This window comes from Hyperoodon ampullatus (assembly GCF_949752795.1).
Source record: "Hyperoodon ampullatus genome assembly, chromosome: 2".
Lineage (NCBI taxonomy): Eukaryota > Metazoa > Chordata > Mammalia > Artiodactyla > Ziphiidae > Hyperoodon > Hyperoodon ampullatus.
The window spans coordinates 79,521,213-79,541,674 of NC_136915.1; the positions used below are offsets into that span (position 1 = coordinate 79,521,213).

At 37.7% G+C, this 20,462-nt stretch overlaps 1 protein-coding gene across 1 annotated transcript in view; it reads right to left on the minus strand.

Moving 5' to 3' along the window:
- The window catches only part of KYAT3 (kynurenine aminotransferase 3), a 30,838-nt gene extending 18,704 nt beyond the window's left edge, over positions 1-12,134 (minus strand). The window contains exons 1-7 of the mRNA XM_079698034.1: positions 12,076-12,134; positions 11,339-11,483; positions 10,551-10,700; positions 7,338-7,424; positions 6,427-6,552; positions 6,210-6,330; positions 49-125 (exon numbers count right to left, since the gene is read on the minus strand). Of these exons, the coding sequence (XP_079554160.1) occupies positions 49-125; positions 6,210-6,330; positions 6,427-6,552; positions 7,338-7,424; positions 10,551-10,700; positions 11,339-11,483; positions 12,076-12,131 (762 nt within the window). The 5' untranslated portion in view covers positions 12,132-12,134. The remainder of the gene's footprint in view (positions 1-48; positions 126-6,209; positions 6,331-6,426; positions 6,553-7,337; positions 7,425-10,550; positions 10,701-11,338; positions 11,484-12,075) is intronic.
- Positions 12,135-20,462: the final 8,328 nt, after the last annotated feature.

Sequence of the window (20,462 nt, forward strand, 5' to 3'; positions counted from 1 at the left end):
GTAAAATACAGGCCTGTTTTCAAACAGTTAAATTCTTCTTCATCTCACCTTCCAGCCAGTTACACTGAAAGTCTTTCCAGCACTTCCTATCGTTATTGTTCTCTCCCACATACCTGGAAAAGTGGCTGAACAGAAAAAAGAAAAAAAAAAAAAAAAGGATAATTGCTTTATAATCAGTCTACACGCAGTATAATCTAAAAACATAAATGCCTTATAATATAGTCAGTATAGTTATTTCAATAGGTTTTTTAGAGAGAATTTAACTTTAACCCAAACACAGTTGAAAATGTTACCATGCTTGAAAACATTTAAGTGGCAAAATTATCTCCCAGGTCATGAATGGCAGAGGTGCCAGCAGGCAGCACTCCAGGCCGGTTCAGTGCTGTGGTCACAGGAGCAACAGCACTCAGTGCTCAGTGTTAGTAGTAGCTGGGTGCCCAGCATAATCATTCTGTGGCACAGTTTTGCTTGTGGTTCTGGCTAGTGTTTAGCTCACCTCTACTCTGCCCATTTTCTGAGTCTACTTCTACAGGATTCCTAGGGCAATGGTTCTTAAAATACAGTCCCCATACAGCAATAGCAGTATCACTGGGGAACTTGTAAGAAAGGCAAATTCTTGGATCCTCAGAAACTCTGGGGAAGGGCCAACAATCTGCATGCATGTGTGTGAGTGTGTGTATGTGTTTTATAAATATCTTACTGAGATATAAATCCCATGACATATAGTTTCACTCGTTTAAGTGTACCATATCCACAAAGTTGAGCAACAATTACTACAATCAATTTTAGAATATTTTTTTTCACCCTAAAAGAAGCCCTATACCTATTAGGTATCAACCACTAATCTTCCCATGGCCAATAATTTTAGAACTTATGCCTGAATGGAGCTTATCTAACACATGTATTTTCTTTGTAATGCACAACACAGCTTTCCTGCTCTTAGAAGCATTAGACAGCACTTCAGCACTATGTTTGGGGGCCATTTAAAATAGCAAAATCACTGTGAAAAGAACACTTGCTTATAGAACAAGCTGTAATAAGAAGGCAGAGTGTTGCCTTGTTGACCTTAACTGGAAACATGCATGTCAGGCAACTCAAATTTTTCACCCCTCTGCACATGTCTGTGAATGAAGCACTCTAGTGATTTGGGGGTTACAAATGTATTTTAGTGAGTAGATGAATTCACAAATACAGATTCCATGAAAATGGCAAATGACTATATAAAAATTTTCAAGTTGATTGATACCTTTAGCAAAATCATTCATTTACTTATTCATACACTCATCAAACATTTATTAGCAATGATTAGGTGCCAGGTACTAAGCTAGGTCTAGAGAAAACAATGACAAGAAAGATGCAGTTCCTATCTTCAAGGAGCTTAATGTCTAGTGGGGGTTGGAGACAAGAACAATTATATTACAGTGTGATAAGTGCTATAATAGCAACAGGCATGCAATATTCTGCAAGGACAGGAGATAGTGTTAGGGGTAGTTCTCTGCAGTCAGTAATGCTTGAGGTGAGATTTGGATGACCACATAGGACTTTACTGGGTAGAGAAGGGAAAAAAAGGTGTTTTGGGCAAAGGGGATGCAGGTATCAAAGTCATGGAGGTATAAAATACAAGAGTTGGTGAATTCTGTTGGACATCGGTAAATTATTCCTCGTTAATCTTCTGAGAATGCTACCTACAAAACTGCTTTTTGGATTCCTCAAGTAATTTAGTTGTGAAATTCTTCACGTGCAATTCCACAAGTTTTTCACCTGTTTTTTTTAGAGGTACAATAGATGCTCTTATATTGTTCTAAGAGTGCTGGTATGCACAAAGGGAAAATAAATACCCATTTCTGGGGGGCTAAGTTACTGTCTTCTTGAAGTAATCTTCTCATAAGCAAGTAAAGTGTCTACTAAAATGTAAGATAGCTAAAGAAAGTTCCAAAATGGATGCATATGCAATTTTAGCCTATCACGAAGTACCTGTCAACATTTGTAAAGGCAGGAAAACAATATAAATCAGAAAAGTTACCACTGTAATCTCTGTGAAGTATAAGAAAACCCAAAAAGACAAATGAAGAAAATATTTAGAGGGTCCATTCTAAGAAGGAATATTCTAACATTTGATGTAAATAACCATATCCTTTCAAGTTTTGAGACATTTCTAGTCTTCAATTTAGTCTTCTAAAATATTCCAAGGACACGACAGATGTCCCACTTTCTTATTTGATCACAGAAAAGTCCAAACTATGTATAATGCAGATTATCACTTCCTTTAAAGTAATAATATATATCTAAAATCAGGAAGGCCTATTAGTAAAAACAATATTTAGAAATAAATTCTTTGAAAATAAAAATTACCCAAATTAATATAATACTAATATGTTTTAACAATAAGTTATACATGAAGGAAATAAAAACTATGCACACATCAAATGTAGGTTTCATTCACAAAATATAAAATCTAACTATAGCATAAATTTAAAAGGAGAGCTAAGTAATTTCTTGATGGCTATTTTGGCCATATAAAAGTGGATGTCTTTTTTTCAAGGAGTAAGCTGATAAGCTAAATAATTTACAACGAATTTTATACTAATTTTCCAAATATCAATGGATTAGTATATAAATATCAGTGTATTAGTATAACCTCTTCCAGAAGAGAGGTTTCATTTGTCGACTGTAATGTCATTTTACTGAAACCTCAAGAAATCATTTGAGTCAAGAATCTGATTCAGTAAGAACAAGTTCTCCTATTTCAATAAAAAGGGCCCCAAGTAATTTAAAACATCTGAATGTCCATGTCCTCTCCATCTCAGAGATCTGGGGAGCTACAGAAGTTAATGTAAACAGACAGGCAGAGCAGATGACCACAGCACTGCATATGAATATAGTAACCTAAAGAAATAAAAAAATCTTTGCAGGTCTGATGATTTTAAAAAAACATATCCAGTGCCAGTATTGGTAAGTTTAGCTTGCAGTTATACCCGAAAGGCAGCTGGTCTTTGTACTTCTCATTTATGACCCATGATCCTTAAATCAGCCACAGCAGCTATTACAGTTATTCACAGGTGACTTAGGCTTCATTAGAAGTCAGATAAAAATGAGAGACATGATGAAGAGTGAAAACTACACCAGGAAAAACTGCCTCTGTGACAACTTGAAAATGATGCTAATTTCATGATGTATGGCCAGCAAGCCTTACTGTATTATATTAAAGAGCTACTATTGCACTCTGTAAACTGATGGAAGAGCCATTTAGCATCTTTCATGTAACAAAGGCCACTATATTTAATAGAATAAGTTTTCACACATTTGCACTCTCTAAATAATGAAATAGTGAATTCATTTTTTTCTTGTTTTAACTTTATGAGTTGTTAAAACAACTAAAAAATCTGAGTTAAAAATATATGATATCTTTAGGAAATAACATCATCATTTACACTTTTACCATGAAGGGCTTATAAGGTTTAAACAATAAATTTCAAGATCATTTAAAGTAGTATTTTGGAAAGAATATTGCTAAACTGAGTTAACTAAATTTTTTAAAGCTTTGAGTCACTGCATAGGCATGAACATTTGTAAAACATGTAAAATGTTAAGTATAAAATTATATTTATTCATTAGATAGATACTTCTTCCTTTCTCTGCTTAATCTAAAAAAATTACCAAAACATTTAATTGTCCTTGTTGGTCTGATTTTCAACTGGAGAGAAGTTAGTGACCTGAGACAGAGATCATCAACAAGATGTGAGAAGGTGAACTGTGATGCAATGTTGACAAATAACAAAAGTCTGCTGGTCTAAGGCACCACACCTTGCAAATCTCTGACCCTCTTCTCTGTTTATACATTCTTCCTTAGAAGATTCATTCTCTTTCATGGGTTCCACTATCAACAAAATTTTGATGACTCCTAAAAATAAATCCCTTCACAATTTGATCCTGACAATCAGGCCTATAATTCTACTTGTTTCTAGACATCTCCTCCTCTATGTCTCAAAGACACTGAAACTTAGCAAGACTAGAGCATGAGAAGCAGGAATTTCCTTTGCTCAGCTCTTCCCCACAGATCTGTTCCAACTCCCATATCTCCGTCCCTGGGTAAGGGCCTTATCACTGCCTAGTGGTCCAGGCTAGAGATCTCAGAATCACACTTGCTTGCTTTCACACCTTCAAATGCTATGTTCTGTGCCCTATAGTTTTTACATCTAAGTAGCCCTCATGTATCATCTCCACTGCCAGGGCATCTGACTTAAGATCCTCACCTGTAGCTGGTTCTTACTTTTATAAAACAAATCCAATATGGAACTAATTACCCTGCCTCGCAGTAGTTCTCAAAGTATGCTCACCCTGATGATCAAATTAATTATTGAGTTTTTAAATAGAACTTTAAAAAATCAATTTTAAGGTTTCCACAAAATTTTCTTAAGCCACAAAATTTTCTTAAGCACTTAAGGTAAGTGCTACCACTTATCTGATAGTGAATGCTACCAACAGTGAAACAAATGAGCATTAGAAAATGAACATTAATGGCAAAAATCAGAAAAACTCAGATGTATTTATTTCAATAGCACTTTGTTACAGGTAAATACACACAGACTTGTAGTTTTTACATTGACTTCTAATTACTGAATTTCTGTTAAGAAAACTGTCTCTAGTTTATGATGAAATAAGTATGTATTGTCACTATTTCATGATGTGAACATCATGACTTTAAGATGCTCTATCACTAAAGTAAGTTTCAGAACCACTGACCCCCTCAATGAAGTTTAAACTCTTTATCCTCATATATAAAGTCCTTCAGAATCACCCTACTTTTCCACTCTCATCTGTGCCAGTTACTGCGGCACACCCTTCTACCACTTAAGTATATCTTGATCTTTCATGCCTCCTTGCCTCAGTACATAAAAGTTTATCTGATAGGAATTTTCTTTCTATTTCTCTGCCTAACTAAGTCCCGTCTTTTTCCCACTCCTTTGCTGATCACCTGAAGCAGTTGCTTTCTCCTGTGTCTCTACAACAATTTGTAATTTGCCATGGATAATTATGATATGTGCAACAACTACTTATATATAAGTGCACTAATTTTAAAATTTATTGGTTCCTGCCAGTGATTTTAGTTATCCTTCCCTCACCCTTTTCATACTTCCTATTCATTTTATTCAACAATTACTTTCTGACTGTCTACCATGCACAAGACACTTTCTGGGAACTAAGGAGTCAGAAGAGACCAAAACATTTAAAAATTCCTACCTTCTTGCAGGTTCGAAGTAAAATATATAGATCCTGATATTTGTTATAGAGGAAAAAACAAAAACAGAATGGAAAAAGGACAAAGAAAATGCTGGAAACAGAGGTGTAACTATCTTAAATGTTGTGGTCATCAAATTTGACATCTGGGGCTTCCCTGGTGGCGCAGTGGTTGAGAGTCCGCCTGCCGATGCAGGGGACATGGGTTCGTGCCCCAGTCCCACATGCCACGGAGCGGCTGGGCCCATGAGCCATGGCTGCTGAGCCTGTGTGTCCGGAGCCTGTGCTCCACAATGGGAGAGGCGACAACAGTGAGAGGCCCGCGTACCGCAAAAAAAAAAAATTGACATCTGAATAAAGACCCCAGAGAGGTGACAGACGGAGCCATTTGGATATCTGGCGAAAAGTGTTTCCAGATATAGGTAGGGCAAGTGCAAAGACCCAAAGGTTGCAGCCCAGTTTATAACCCTATAGTTGATATAAGTTTGGATTACCTCAGAAGACACTGTGGCTTTTGTGAGATGGCCCAGTAGTAATGGTGAAATTCCAGGCATGGGCCATTCAGCAATACCTTACTGTCCTGACAATTTTTTCCTGTTGACCTGGCATTTTGGCAACCTGCTCAGCAGGGACAGACCAGTTCAGGAAAAATTAAGTTCCCTATGTCTTATATGCCAAGTAATAGCTAGATTCTTGAAAAAAGCTAAAAATAAAGGCAAAAGTACTACTTCTCTGGTTTCATAGTTTTATAGTGTGATCCAAAATGTCGTCTCCTAAGTTTGTACTGCTTGTCCTTCAATCTGCTCATAAATTCACTCAAGCATCATTCATTCAAGGCCCATTTTTAAGCGCTCACAGACATTTACCCATTACAAAGACTATTTTAAAGCTCTTCTGGGATCCTTTCCAATCAGATGTTCCACACGTGCCCAAACACATTTAGATTTGTGACTCTATGTAATAATTGGTACCTATTTTAAAATGCTTATTTCCAGTATATACAAGCCATTCATAAACCTCATCACTGATGCAGAGTGTGTCATATTTGATGCAAAGGTCAGCGATTACTTGGAGTTCCTCTTTGGTATACACCTACACATATGAAGGGAAACAAAAGAGCAGAGCCAATTAGTCAACATGTGAGAAAATGACGGACCAGAAGACGGTATAAAGAGATCAAAGACTCACCTTGCCAAGGGGGTTATGCGGAGTATTTAGTATTATAGCTTTAGTTTTGGAATTAAATTTGCTTGCCAGTTCTTGAGGATCTAATGTCCAGTCAGAACTAGACCATTTTTTCCCATCAACAAGTTTCTAAGCATGAAGAATGAAGATGTGATTTAATTCAGTTAATTCATGTTTGCTGTCCTACAAAAAAATAATCTAACAAGGGAAAAAAAAGTAGAGAAAGGCATGGCAAAGGTAACTGAATAGATGACAAAGAAAAGAAATAGAAATAACTAAGCTTTACTCTGCCTTAAGAGCCCAACAGGATGTGAGTTCCATGCTCATACCTGTTAATTGGAAACATGAACTCTGTCAACATTAACGGCTGTGAAAGTGCCTATATTCCTTCAAAGGAGCCAGCTGTAACTATGGTTAACACATCTGATACTATAAGACTAATAGAAGATTCTGTGATTCACCTTGTATCACTTATTTTGACGAAAATTTTAAAAAGACAATGGTTCTATACTATATTCCTAAAGATAAAAGCAGAATTTTAAAAAAATTACTTCATTCAGAATTCAATAAGCATTTATTGAGCACCCAGCATATACCCTGCACTATTAGTCACTGGGGACCAGAGCTATAAAAGTGAGTCAGAAATGGTTTCTGACCTGGTGGTGCCCAGTCAGTAGGGGAGACACATAACCATAAAAAATAGTATTACATACAATGTAGATGCTGATACAGCAGACAGATGTGCAAACACAAGATAAAGTAATAAAAGATCCCCCTTTAAAGTTGTTACCTTCAGTCATAGTAGAGATATATAGTAAATCCCAAAATGTAATCAAAGTAGGAACTTTACTGGCAACAAAGTAATGGTATTTACAAAACTTCTTAAAACATGTGAATCATAAGGGCAAACTTACAGATCTCAGGGGGATAAAAACAGGTATTGCTCCAGCCATTCTCACCATGGGCTCATAGCAGTCATAGAAAGGCACTATCACTATGACCTGGAATAAAACCAAATAACACAACATGTCAATCATTAATCCATTTAACAAATATTGCGTACATACTATGTGCAAGGCACTATACTACATGCTGGATGCAGCAGTGTAGAAAGCAGGCTTTGTCTTTGCACATCTGAGTGAAGAGACCTTAGGGATAAACTTGTCGGGATCCTTAATTGGAGCCCTTGATCTCTTAGGGAGATCTGTGGATAGGCTTGCAGTGGGACCCTTGGAATTGTATGTAAAATTTTCTACATGCATAGGTATATTTTTCTGGGGAGAGGGGTCATAGCTTTCATCACATTCTCAAAGGGATGTTCCAGCCAAAAACTTTGAGTTTAAATTTCAAATTAGAAAATAAATGATCAGTGGCAGAGCAAGACCATAAGGAAAGAGAGCACTGCAACTGATGCTCTCTGCTGTGGAGTACTAATTTATAAGTATTATCCTGAGAGTAAAGACGTTTGTCATTTCTCAAAAGCATCCCCAAACAAAAAGTGTATGCAGGTAGACAGTTAGGATGCTACTGCTAATGTCTGATAACCACAATTTCCCTCCAGATGACTTATATCTGGATCCTTTTTTCTTAGTCCCTTGAGATATACTCCCTGTTCCTTTTCTCCTACAGGCTCTCTCTCAATCACTCATGGCCTGGCTTTCAGGTCAGTGGGCCAGACTAACCTGTCCAGTTGGTATTCCTTCTGCAGTATGCCAGCCTGGACCTAGCATCCCTAACTTTTTGCTTTTCTATAAGGAGGGTTTGAACACATAATTTATATCCATTGTACACATTTGATTTTCTATCTTTTTTAAACTTAGAAATATTTCACAAAAATTTTAATATTATTTAGTTTTAGCATTTATTATTTTAAAGGCTATTTGAGAGTCTATTGAATTCTAGAATAATTTTGTTATAGTTTGCTTGTATAAATAACAGTGCAATGTTCACTTGTGACTATGCATAGTATCTTCATTTTAAAATCATTTGCTGAATAAATTCACATGATTGCTACTGCTAGACTAAAGGGTATAAACATGTTTTATGGTAATTTATATATATAGTCAAACTGCTTGTGAAAAATCTGGCAACAATTTATAATTTTACAAGTCTACACTAAACTGCCACATTTAAGTTTGTGTTGGTTAAATTCATGGTACCTAATTATCACCCTAAATTTGCACTTTTTACTGCTTGTACTTCTTTTTCAAGGCCTTTCTCATTGGAGTCATAGGAGGCCCTTATATTCTAAAGCCCCTTTGTTTGTACTAGTCATCCAACTCACACTGAGTAGTTCCTATACAACGTGCTATGTTATGTGTTGGGTACTGTGGAGGACAAAGAAATGAGCCAGGAATGAATCTTTTCCTCAAGTTCTTAATTAGACTATGAAATTCTTAGGGACTAAGATGACCCATCTTTGTAGCCCTGGTGAGAAACAGTGCCTGGTATGAAGTGAGAGCTCCATGAAGGAAAGTAAATTGGGAAGGCAGCGAGGTGGAACTGAAGAATATACGTAACATGCTTCCCTGAAATTTCCTTATTTTTACAATGGAAATAATTCCCCTCTCTTTTTGAAGAATATTTACTGAGCACTCACTATTTCAGGTGCTAGCTCTATGGCAATAAACTAGTTTTCCTGGAACTTACATTCTCCTGCAAGACATTTATAATAAATAAGAAAACAAGGAAGTAAATCAGCTAATTTCAGACAGTAATAAATACTATAAGGAAAGTAATAGGTCAATATGATGGAAAGTGGTGTGCGTGGTTTCAAAATATTAGATAAGATGATCAGGGAAGAAAGGATAGGGGAAAGAAGGCCTAGGGCTGAACCCTGGGACACACCAATAAAGTGCAGAGAAGGAGGAAGCAACAAAGGATTAACAACAACAAAGTCTCAGATGAAACTTTCAACTATTTTATAGGAGTAAAGGAGATTACGTATATGAAAGTATGACTGTACTTCCTTACCATGTCTCCTTAAGTAGCTTATTGTTTGGCGTGGTAGAGTGAATTGAGATGTAAAAGGATAATGTAACACAAAGTAACAGGTATCTTTCATAAAGAAGGTACAGATAAAGTGCGGGGAGAGTTCAAAGAAAGGAATCAACAATACAGATCACAGCAAATATTCATTCGTCACACTCAGCTTAACCAACACCTCTCTAGAGCTTTCCAGACTTATATTAGCAGAGTTGATCACTTCTTCCTCTTGTCACCATGGTAACTTATACATTCCCCACCACCGCCTATAGCACTGCATTCCTCCTCATGTGTTTACAAGTCTATCTCCTCTACTAAACAGGGAACCCCTTCCAGGCAGAAACCGTCTTTTAAAAATCTCTCCCACAATGTCTAGCGTATCCTCAATAAATTCTGAATAAATGAAAGAGGTGAGGAAATACAGAAGCAGGGGTAGTGGAATGATAATGGGAAATTAGGGGCAGAGCTGACTGAGGTCAGTGCCAAAGTGGGTTTTATATCACATCACTAAATAAAGATATCACTCAGCCTTCTTGTTATACATCCCTCACACAGTGCTGCTAACAATACAGGGTACAAATGACAGGGACCAAATACTTGTTGATTGAGTTCAGATTAAAGGTTATTTTAGCAGTGAAAACTAAGATTCATTTTCCCACATCACTGCTAGCCCCTTTTACCTTCCCTTTTCTAAATAGGCTGTAAATATAAGAATAAATGACATGCAACAAAATGGATGAATCTCACAGACAAAATGATAAATGAGAGAAGCCAGACTCAAGAGTACATACTGTATGATTCTATTATATCAAGTTAAAGAGCTGGCAAAATGAACCTATGGTGACACAACACAGAAGAGTGGTTACCTCTGGAAGAATATAGACTACGAAGGGGCAAAAGGGAACCTTCTGAGTTGCTGGAAATGTACTATATCTTCATCTGGTTTGTGGTTACATGGAGACATACATACACATATACATGTAAACATTTACTCAGTTGTACTTAACATTTGTGAACTTGACTGCACATACATTATACTTCAAAAATAATTCAAATAAAAAAGAGTATAAAATAAGTAAAAATAAAAGCAGAACAAATGATAGTGATTAATATAGGCAACATGATAATGTTAATATACTTACTTCATCTCCCTCATCAATTAATCCTTGAATGGCATTAAAAAGAGATCCATATGCTCCTACTGTCACAAGGATTTCTTTATCTGGATTTATTTGATTTTGATAAAACTTTTCATATAGGCAGGACAGAGCTTTCACAAGTGATGGATGACCCTGTTGAGTAAAAGGAAGAACAAAACCTTAAATTTAATTATGGGACTTACTTCTTTGAGATAGTTTGGCTCTAAAATGTAAGAATTTTTAACATCTGGGTTTTATAATTTTCCAATTTGTATTTTTAAATGGCAATAAATTAAATTTTTTTCCCTATTTTCAGAGGGTTCCTGCATGAATGGTCATGAAGACTTGTGATAAGTTTTTTTTAGTAGAATCTATGAAATCTCTGGATATCCTAGGCATTCCACCACAGAAAGATGGAGGTTGTACTGAGGTAGAAAGAAAGAAAGAAACTAGTTGGAAATAGAGAATATTAAGTAAAAAGCCAGTGCTGAGGCTGCATAAGTTTGAAAGGGAGAGAAAACATGTCTAAAGTGAATATTCTCCTTCCCTGCTTGTTGTAGGACCCCATCCTGGAACAACGGTAAACAAAGGGCCAAGACAGGACTGTGGAGAAGCTGGAAGTAGGGGACAGCTCATCCTAGGAGATAAGGGTAAGGGTGGGTGTTCCTCTGGTTATCAAGTTGGGACAGTTGGTTCCAGAAAGCCAATTACGGAGAAGTGGTAGAAGTACATTCACGCACAATACAATATAAAACACAAGCTCACACCCCACATAGTCCTCATATACTTACAAAGCCCCGTGTGTACTGATTCAGACTATCAACTGCTGCAATCTTTGATAATTCTTCCTTTACATATACAGGAGGGGATATATCTGGAAGGCCTTGGCCAAGATTCACAACAGAGGGGTCTGCAGCCAATTTGGTAAATTCAATCCTAAGATAAAAAATACTAATATTAGTAAGTATTAAAATTACAAAGTTAGCTGTTTATACCTCAGAGTCTTTAAAAACTGAAAAATAAGACTTAGTTTAGTCTTACAGATCAAACACAATTAATGAGTTCACGACAAAAATTTTACCGTCTACAAAATGACTTTACCTGGAAAAATTATGGCTGAACTGATGAACTTAATGTTTCTTACAAATCTCAGTTCCATGATACCCATATTTTAATCATATATATTTTTTTCTCAACCATCTGCTGTTAGGTTCTCTTATCAACCATTAGAAAGGAGCACTAATAGGAAAAGTTGATGGATTAGAAGGTAAGTTCCACAAAGGCATCCACCCAATCTGTCATTTTCTCTGTCCATTTCCAGTGCCTAGCTCAGGACCTGGCACATTTGCTAAGTGAATAAATCAGTGTATGAATCATTATTTCCTTCCATTTCCACTGAATGGATGAATTAAAATAAGTGGTTTTATTTATAGACTATAGATAAAGCTAAAAATTCCCAAATAAGGATATAAAGATGTGGAGGAAAAAAACTTCACCCAATGATTATTGTTTATTCTAACGTACTCACCACACATTGCTATCAAGGCCTTCAATTCGTTTTGCATTTTTGAATTTCAAAGACATTTTCTGAAAGATATAAATATTGAAAGAGTTTTAAAATTTCTTTAATCAAAACAAAAATGCCAGAAAATCATGGGTAACTCTTGCTTTTCCCTATTGGCACCATGGAAAAAGCAGTACTGCAGAGATAAATTCTAGATGCCAATACAAAGTTCCGAAGAGGAATTCATCTCCCACCTACTGCTCTAAGGAGTGTTTTTCCTTATGAACCTTAGATGTTTATCTTCTCACATAAGAACAAAAATATCACCCTAGCCTAAAAAATAAATCAATTTAAAGGCCTGAAATATACTGAAGAGAACAATGATACTAAAAAAAGTCAGTTTAAAGAAATATCTTGAGGGGACTTCCCTGGTGGTACAGTGGATAAGACTCCGCACACCCAATGCAGGGGGCCGGGGTTTGATCCCTGGTCAGGGAACTAGATCCCACATGCATGCTGCAACTAAAAATCCCGCATACCACAGCTAAGAGTTCACATGCCACAACTAAGGAGCCAGTGAGCTGCAACTAAGGAGGCTGTGAGCCACAACTAAGACCCGGTGCAACAAAACATATAAATAAATAAATAAATACTCGAGTCATGCTGTGAAGATCATTTTAGGTCAGGTGTACTAACAGTTTCACAATTAAGTTCCTTGTATGTCATACAGGAAGCACCAAAACAAATGGTTTTAAAACTACTTAATAAGGAGTTCTAAATAATAATAATAGTAGGTAACATTATTGGGTACTAAGTATGTACCAGGCACTAAGTGTCTTAAATAATTAACTCATTTAATATTTACAACAACTCTACATAGTGGTTCTATTATGAGCCATAATGTACACATGAGGAAAGTGAGGTACACAGAGGATAAGATCATGTAACTTTACATCTGCCCAATTCATGAAAGCTAGTAGCATTTAAACCCAAACAGATTCAACTCAGTATGTGAACCCAGGTAGTGTGACTTCAGAAAACATATTCAGTACTGTTTCCACATACTGTCTTTTACTTAACAAGACCTTTGATTACTAGAATGCTGTCTCTTAAAAAAGTATTTAGACATTTAGGTCAGGTCTACTCACATCAAGCAAGTTAGGGCTGGGGTATAAAAATATTAAAAGTTAAAATTATGAAGAGCATGAAATTTTTTAGTTCTTTAGAGTCTAAAATTAAGTTTATATATCTCTCAAAAGCACTGAATTGGTTTTGAGTTCATTGTTGCCAAGCTGCTAGAAATTAAAAAAAATAATGATTGGCAGCATTTTTGCCAAGATTTTCCTAATAGAATATTAAAGTAACTTTAATTCCATCTGGGAGGGAGATAATGATAATGGTTATTAAACAGACCATTGTTCTCATTCTATTCCCAATAATGGAACCAAGAAAAATATCTTTTTACTCTCATATTTTTAATCTTTGAAACTCCAGTGAAGTAAATCACACGCAAATTCTCCAGAGGTTAATGTGCCTTCCAGAACAGCCTAATGATTAAATGCCCACCTGAACGTGATGCTGTTATAGAGACTACAATTATAAAACTAAAACTCTAAGATAGAAAAGGTCTTCTAACTGTTCTTTGTCATCTCTAAAACATGTTTAAAGTTAATGATTCATTTAATCTATGACTACAAACACAAAGTAGAAATTCATATATAAAAGTGAGCATAGTCTACAGTAGATAATTTAGACACAAAGTCCAATTTCACCTAAAATAGTTGGATAACTGCGGTCAAAATGCATTTTTCAGATTTAATTTTCTTTAACATTTGTATCTAGATGAGCCTCTTCTCCCACGACTCTCTGTGCCTCTGTTCCTTCCCACTGTATACCTCAACCATTCTGACCTGTTAAATATGCTATAGTCTTCTCTCACAAGCTCCGTATGTGATCCTTCCCTTACCCAAAAGGTCTTTCTACACCAATGTTTCTCAGCCTTTTCTTTTTGTCACCACCGTGAACCCCCTACCCCAACCATGGAGACTTTTTAGACATATTTTCTAATCATGTCTCCCCCGCTCCCTCATTAAATATTAAGGAATAAGATTTTGTCGGATAGAGTTGAGCTTTGGATGATCACAAAACATTGTAATAACCAAGATTTATTTCACCTGCCAAGCACCAGTTTATCCCTCTTGGGGGCAATAATGCCCCTGTTAAGAATGCATGTCCTGCATTCGATCTAAGCCCTGCTCTCCACAACCTCGTCCCTTCACTTGGCTAACTCCTATTCCACCTGCCACCTTCAGTTCTCAAGTTAGACTTCATTTCCTCCAGAGAGCCTTCTCTGATTCCCCAAGTCATGGTTAGATGCTCCTCCTATGTGTTCCTCTGACATGAAGCATTCCCAGCATTTACTACATAATATTGTCTTTTTTCTGTTTATTTGTCTGTATTCTTCCTTAGACTATAGGCTCTATGAGGACTATTTCTAGGTTGTTCACTGTTCACTGACTGTGTATTAATCGGATTTCTCCAGAGAAACTGAACCAATAGGATGTGCATATATATATATATATATATATATATATATATATATATATATATAGTGATTTATTTCTAGGAATTGGCTCATGAGATTTGTGGGAGCTGGCAAGTTCAAAATCTGCAGAGCTCCAGCAGGCTGGAGACCCAAGGAAGAGCTCATGTTGCAGCTCGAGTCTGAAGGCAGTGTGGAGGCAGAATTCCCTCTTCCTGGGGAACCTCAGTCTTTTTTCTCTCTTACAGCCTTTAGCTGACTGAATCAAGGCCACTCACATTATGGAGGGTAATTTGCTTTACTTAAAGTCTACTGATTGAAACGTTAATCTCACCTGAAAAATATCTTCACAGAAACAATCTAGACTGGCGTTTGACCAAATATCTGGGTAGTGTGGCCTAGGCAAGTTGACAGATAAAATTAACCATCAGAGTGTCCAACACACAGTGCTATGCCTAGCACATAGCAAGCTTTTAATAAATATCTGATGAATGAATGAAAAAAACCCACACATTAGGAGTGAACTTATGGTGTCAGCTACCTTAAGTTAATGCTTCAGTAACACATGACCCCAAAGTCTTGGTTGCTTAAAATCATAAGGGGTTATTTCCTTCTCGTGCTACATATTCACTGAAAGTTAGCTGTTGCTCTGTCCATGTCACTCTAACTCTTGAGACACAGGCTGATGAAATAGCCTCTATCTGGAATATGGCTAGTTTCATGGCAGAAGGAAAAAATTCTTAAGAAGTTTCTGCTTAGATGCAGACATCACTTCTGCTCACATTTTATTGGCCAAAGCAATTTCATGGCTAAGCCTGACACCAACATGGCAGAAATGAATTCTGGAGTTATAATGAGATACGTGGTTAATATGGGCTGAATTGTTTCCTCCCCCCCATAAGGAGATACGTGGTTATTATGGGTTGAATTGTTCCCCCCCCCCCGCCACCGCCCGCCCATTCTTTTTTTTTTTTTTGAGGTACGCGGGCCTCTCACTGTTGTGGCCTCTCCCTTTGCGGAGCACAGGCTCCGGACGCGCAGGCTCAGTGGCCACAGCTCACGGGTCCAGCCGCTCCCCGGCACGTGGGATCTTCCCAGACCGGGGCAGGAAACCGTGTCCCCCGCATTGGCAGGCGGACCCTCAACCACTGCGCCACCTGGGAAGCACCCCCCCCCCGCCCATTCTTATGTTGAAGTCTTAACATCCAGTACTTCAGAATGTGATGTTATTTGGAAATAGGTTCATTGCAGATGCAATTAGTTAAGTTGAGGTCATTAGGGTGGGCCCTAATCCAATGTGAATGGTGTTCATGCAAAAAGGGGAAATTTGGAGACAGACTAGCATACAGGGAGAATGCCATATGAAGATGAAGGCCGAAATCGGGGTGATGCTTCTAGAAGTCAAGAAACAACAAAGTTTGTCAGCTAATCACCAGAAGCTGGGAGACAAGCATGGGACAGATTCCTCCTCACAGCCGTCAGAAGGAACCAATACTGCCAATACCTTGATCCTGGACTTCTAGCCTCCTAAACTGTGTGGTAATACATTTTTGTTGTTGAAACCACTCAGTTTGTGCTACTTTGTTAAGGCAGCCCAAGGAAACGAAGATAGCAGTGAAATGTATAAGACATGCTACAATGCCCAAAGACATCAAGATTCAGCTGTAGGTGCAAATGCTCACTGCCTAAGAATTATTGTCCAGAGTAGATCCGGTATTAGGAAAAGAAAATAAACCTAAAATCCTATGGGGAATTAAACATGAGCCCCAAGTGTACAATGGAACATCTATAGGGCCTGTATAATTTCTGGGCAGCTAACTCCATGAGGTGGCTTCTGTTCCCAGGTAGATTAATACCTGGCATACATATACTGAACTGTTATGTTATAAATGCAAAACTGCTAGGGTATTAGTAAGCAGCATCTTTTGTTGTTAATGTGAAGCTGAAAAAATGCAGTTCTACAGAATCACCATTAAGTGCCACTCTTGGCAGAGATAAGAAAAAGTTTATTGTTATTGTCTTTAAAATGTTTACTGTACCTGTCAGAATAGCTATAATCAGGAACCTTTGTGCACTATTGGTGGGATTGTAAATTGGTGCAGCCACTGCGGAAAATAGTATGGAGGTTCTTTAAAAAAATGAAAAATAGAACCACCATATGATCCAGTAATTTCACCTCTGAGTATTTACCCGAAGAAAACAAAGACACTAATTTGAAAAGATATATACACTCCAATGTTCATTGCCTCATTATTTACAAACAGCCAAGATAAATGCCCATGGATAGACAAATGGATAATGAAGATGTGGTGTGTGTGTGCGTGTGTGTGTGTATATATGTATATATATATATATATATATATATTTTAAACATGGTGTGTGTATATATATATATACACACACATACACATACATACATAGAATATACTCAGCCATAAAAAAGTAAAATCTTACCATTTTAAACAACATGGATGGATCTACAGGGCCGTATGCTAAATGAAATAAGTCAGACAGAGAAAGACAAATACTATATGATCTCACTTATATGTGGACTCCAAAAGACAAAACAAACAAACAAAACAAAATGAAAACAGATTCACAGATACAGAGAACAAATGAGTGGCTGCCAGAAGGGAGGGGGCATAAAATAGGTGAACGGGGATTAAGAGGAACAAACCTCCAGTTATGTAAAAAACAAATCATAAGGATGTAATGTACATCATAAAGAATATGGTCAATAATATTGTAATAACTTTGTATGGGGACAGATGGTTACTAGACTTATTGTTGTGATCATTTCATAATGTATACAAACATCAAATCATTATGTAATATACTTGAAACTAACATAATATTGTATGTCAAATACATTTCAACTTAAAAAAATGTTAACTGCAATGGTACTGGAACAGGAAAGTCTGGAAAGAAGAAAAAAATATTACCCATTATCCTAAGACTCAAACATACTCAAGTTTCAGTTGTATATAATTTAAGGGCCTTACCTGTTTGACCTGATGCATTTAGATGGGATAGGACAAGTGTAGAAAAAACCCCAGTTGTATATAATTTAAGGGCCCTACCTGTTTGACCTGATGCATTTAGATGGGATAGGACAAGTGTAGAAAAAACCCAAACGGTGAGCTTCAGCTGGGGAAATTAAGGCTGTCAATATCTGTGAATCACAGGGTATGAGTCAAGTATAAAAAAGATAAAGAATGCAAGAGGGCTTTCCTGGTGGCACAGTGGTTGAGAGTCCGCCTGCCGATGCAGGGGACATGGGTTCGTGCCCCGGTCCGGGAAGATCCCACATGCCGCGGAGCGGCTAGGCCCGTGAGCCATGGCCACTGAGCCTGCACATCCGGAGCCTGTGCTCCGCCACGGGAGACGCCACAACAGTGAGAGGCCCGCGTACCGCAAAAAAAAAATTTTTTTAAAAGAATGCAAGAAAAGGCCAGAAACAGAAATTACAAAGCTAATTTTTTGAGAGGAGAAGACAATAACCAGGCATGAGAAGCAGATGGACTGAAGTACTTCAAGACTAGGCTGGAGCAGAAAGGGAGCACCCATGTAATGGGCATGGCTTTAATGTGGTGCCAGGCTGCTGGGGTAGCCTAAACATATATTATCTTTTAGATCTATGAATTAGGTATTTATAGTTGTAATCACATGTGATTTTTTTAAAAAAAATTGCCTTTTCTCTTGATGGAATATCTTAAACATTTTATGAATTTTCTTAGTCATCATAAAATTTTCACTTTTAATTAGTAGGTAATATTTCAGGTTATGAATCACACCTTACTCCTTCATTCCCCTAGTTTGTGCATTTATTATTCCAGTGTTTGGCAATTTTAGGTAAGTATGTTTCTTCTGTATATTATGTGGTCCCTGCTTTGTTTCCTTCAGTTTTAGTTTGATGTGGAAAGTGAATGTTTAAACAGATCAGTTTCAAAAAGAAACGTTGTGCCTCTTTCCCTTTGGAAAGATGATGTATTGACACATTAACAGTTTGAGAGTCTGCTAGAAATTTGATAGTTCCCCAAACTGACTAAAAGGAAACTTTGTTATACTCTTTCCTAGCTTGGAGAGTGAGAAACAGACCAGTGCATAGATGCCTTTGAAGCTCCAAAACTATATGAATCAGATCTCCTAGTTGCACAGGCAGAAACTCAATCTCAACAGCTTAGGGAAAAAGAGGAATTTATTAGAAAGCTCATGTCACCATGAGAACGTAAAAGGTGCAGCCAGCATCAAGGGTAACACTGAAACCAGAAACTTAAACCTCATCAGGGCTCTGCTTCGTCTACTTTTCTATGCAATCTCTGTCTGCTTTTCTCCACATGAGACAAAACACAGTTATACCTCCTGATTTCACCACCACAGAGGGCCTGAGAGCTGCCTTCTTTGGTGCCAATTTCAAAAATTCTAGGGAAGGGCTCTGAATGGCTCCTCCCCCCCTCCCCAATTTAAAAAGTACTATATTAATATGCCTGTTAAGACTATAATGAAAAGATATCAGAGCAGTGTGAAGCAAGATCATGAGAGAAATAGAGATGTAGTCAACCAAGGATGCCATTTTTTTGGATGCTTTTTTTTTTCAAATGTACTTACTACCCAATCAAAAAGCGGTATAGACCTGACTCCCCATCTCCAGCCCCTCTAGATGTGCTCCCTGAGCTAGAACCTGTCAGTGCCCCTGGTAGTATCTTTACAAATATACCAGCGCCTAACAAAATATATGTTTGGAATGGGGAAAAGAGCATTTTCCAGAAAGATAGGAGGAACTGCTGTCCTTAGAGAAAGGGAGGGGATCTCAGGTCACAGCAGTCTATGAAAGTCCATCTAAAAGGGAAGGCTGATAGCGAGAGGGGTACAGACACCCTACTTCTATGGCAGAGCTTTAGGTATGCAGTGTAAATTTCTATGTCTGGAACAGAGAGCCGGGGAAGAGGTGAATGAAGAACCAAATTCTAAGGCAGGGGTGAAATTAAGTTTCCTCCTATATACCAATGCATTGATTGCAATCTCATATCTCCCTTATATTCGAACCACATTGGCTTTCATTCACCCACGGAACAAATATTTATTGAATACTTATTTTATACAAGGCACTTTTCTTCTTGGTATATATCAGTGAGCAAAACAGACTAAAATTCTCTATTCTCATTGAGCCTCTCTCCTTTCTATGCCTTAAGCACTCCAGGTTTGTTCCCATCTGTCATGGATTATATTACTCTGTATAATTATTCACCCCTCCTTTTTGGAAGGAGTGACTTTGAGATTGGACATGTGATTTGCTCTGGTCAATGGAATGTGAGTGAATGTGACATATACTAGGTCCAGGAGAAACTTTAAAAGCTGTTGCATGGTTTGGCTCAGCCTCTGGTTCTTCTCTCCTCTGCTGTGCGAAGAACATGTCTCAGGTAGGGTTACATTTTTACCTTAGATCCTGAAATTTAGAAAAAACACATAGGGCTTCCCTGGTGGCACAGTGGTTGAGAGTCCACCTGCCGATGCAGGGGACACAGGTTCGTGCCCCAGTCCGGGAAGATCCCACATGCCGCGGAGTGGCTGGGCCCGTGAGCCATGGCTGCTGAGCCTGCGTGTCCGGAGCCTGTGCTCCGCAATGGGAGAGGCCACAACAGGGAGAGGCCACAACAGTGAGAGGCCCGCGTACCGCAAAAAAACATAATAAAATAAGAAAATAAAAAAACACATAGAGTGCAGCTGCAACCTGCAGCAAAGCCACAGCTGACTTATAGCCTACATAAAACCTGAGTGAGAATGGGAAGGTTACTGTTATAAGAAGGTAAGATTTGGTGGCTTTTGTTACAGCAGCAGAGCTGACTGATATAAAAGCTTTTGCAATTGC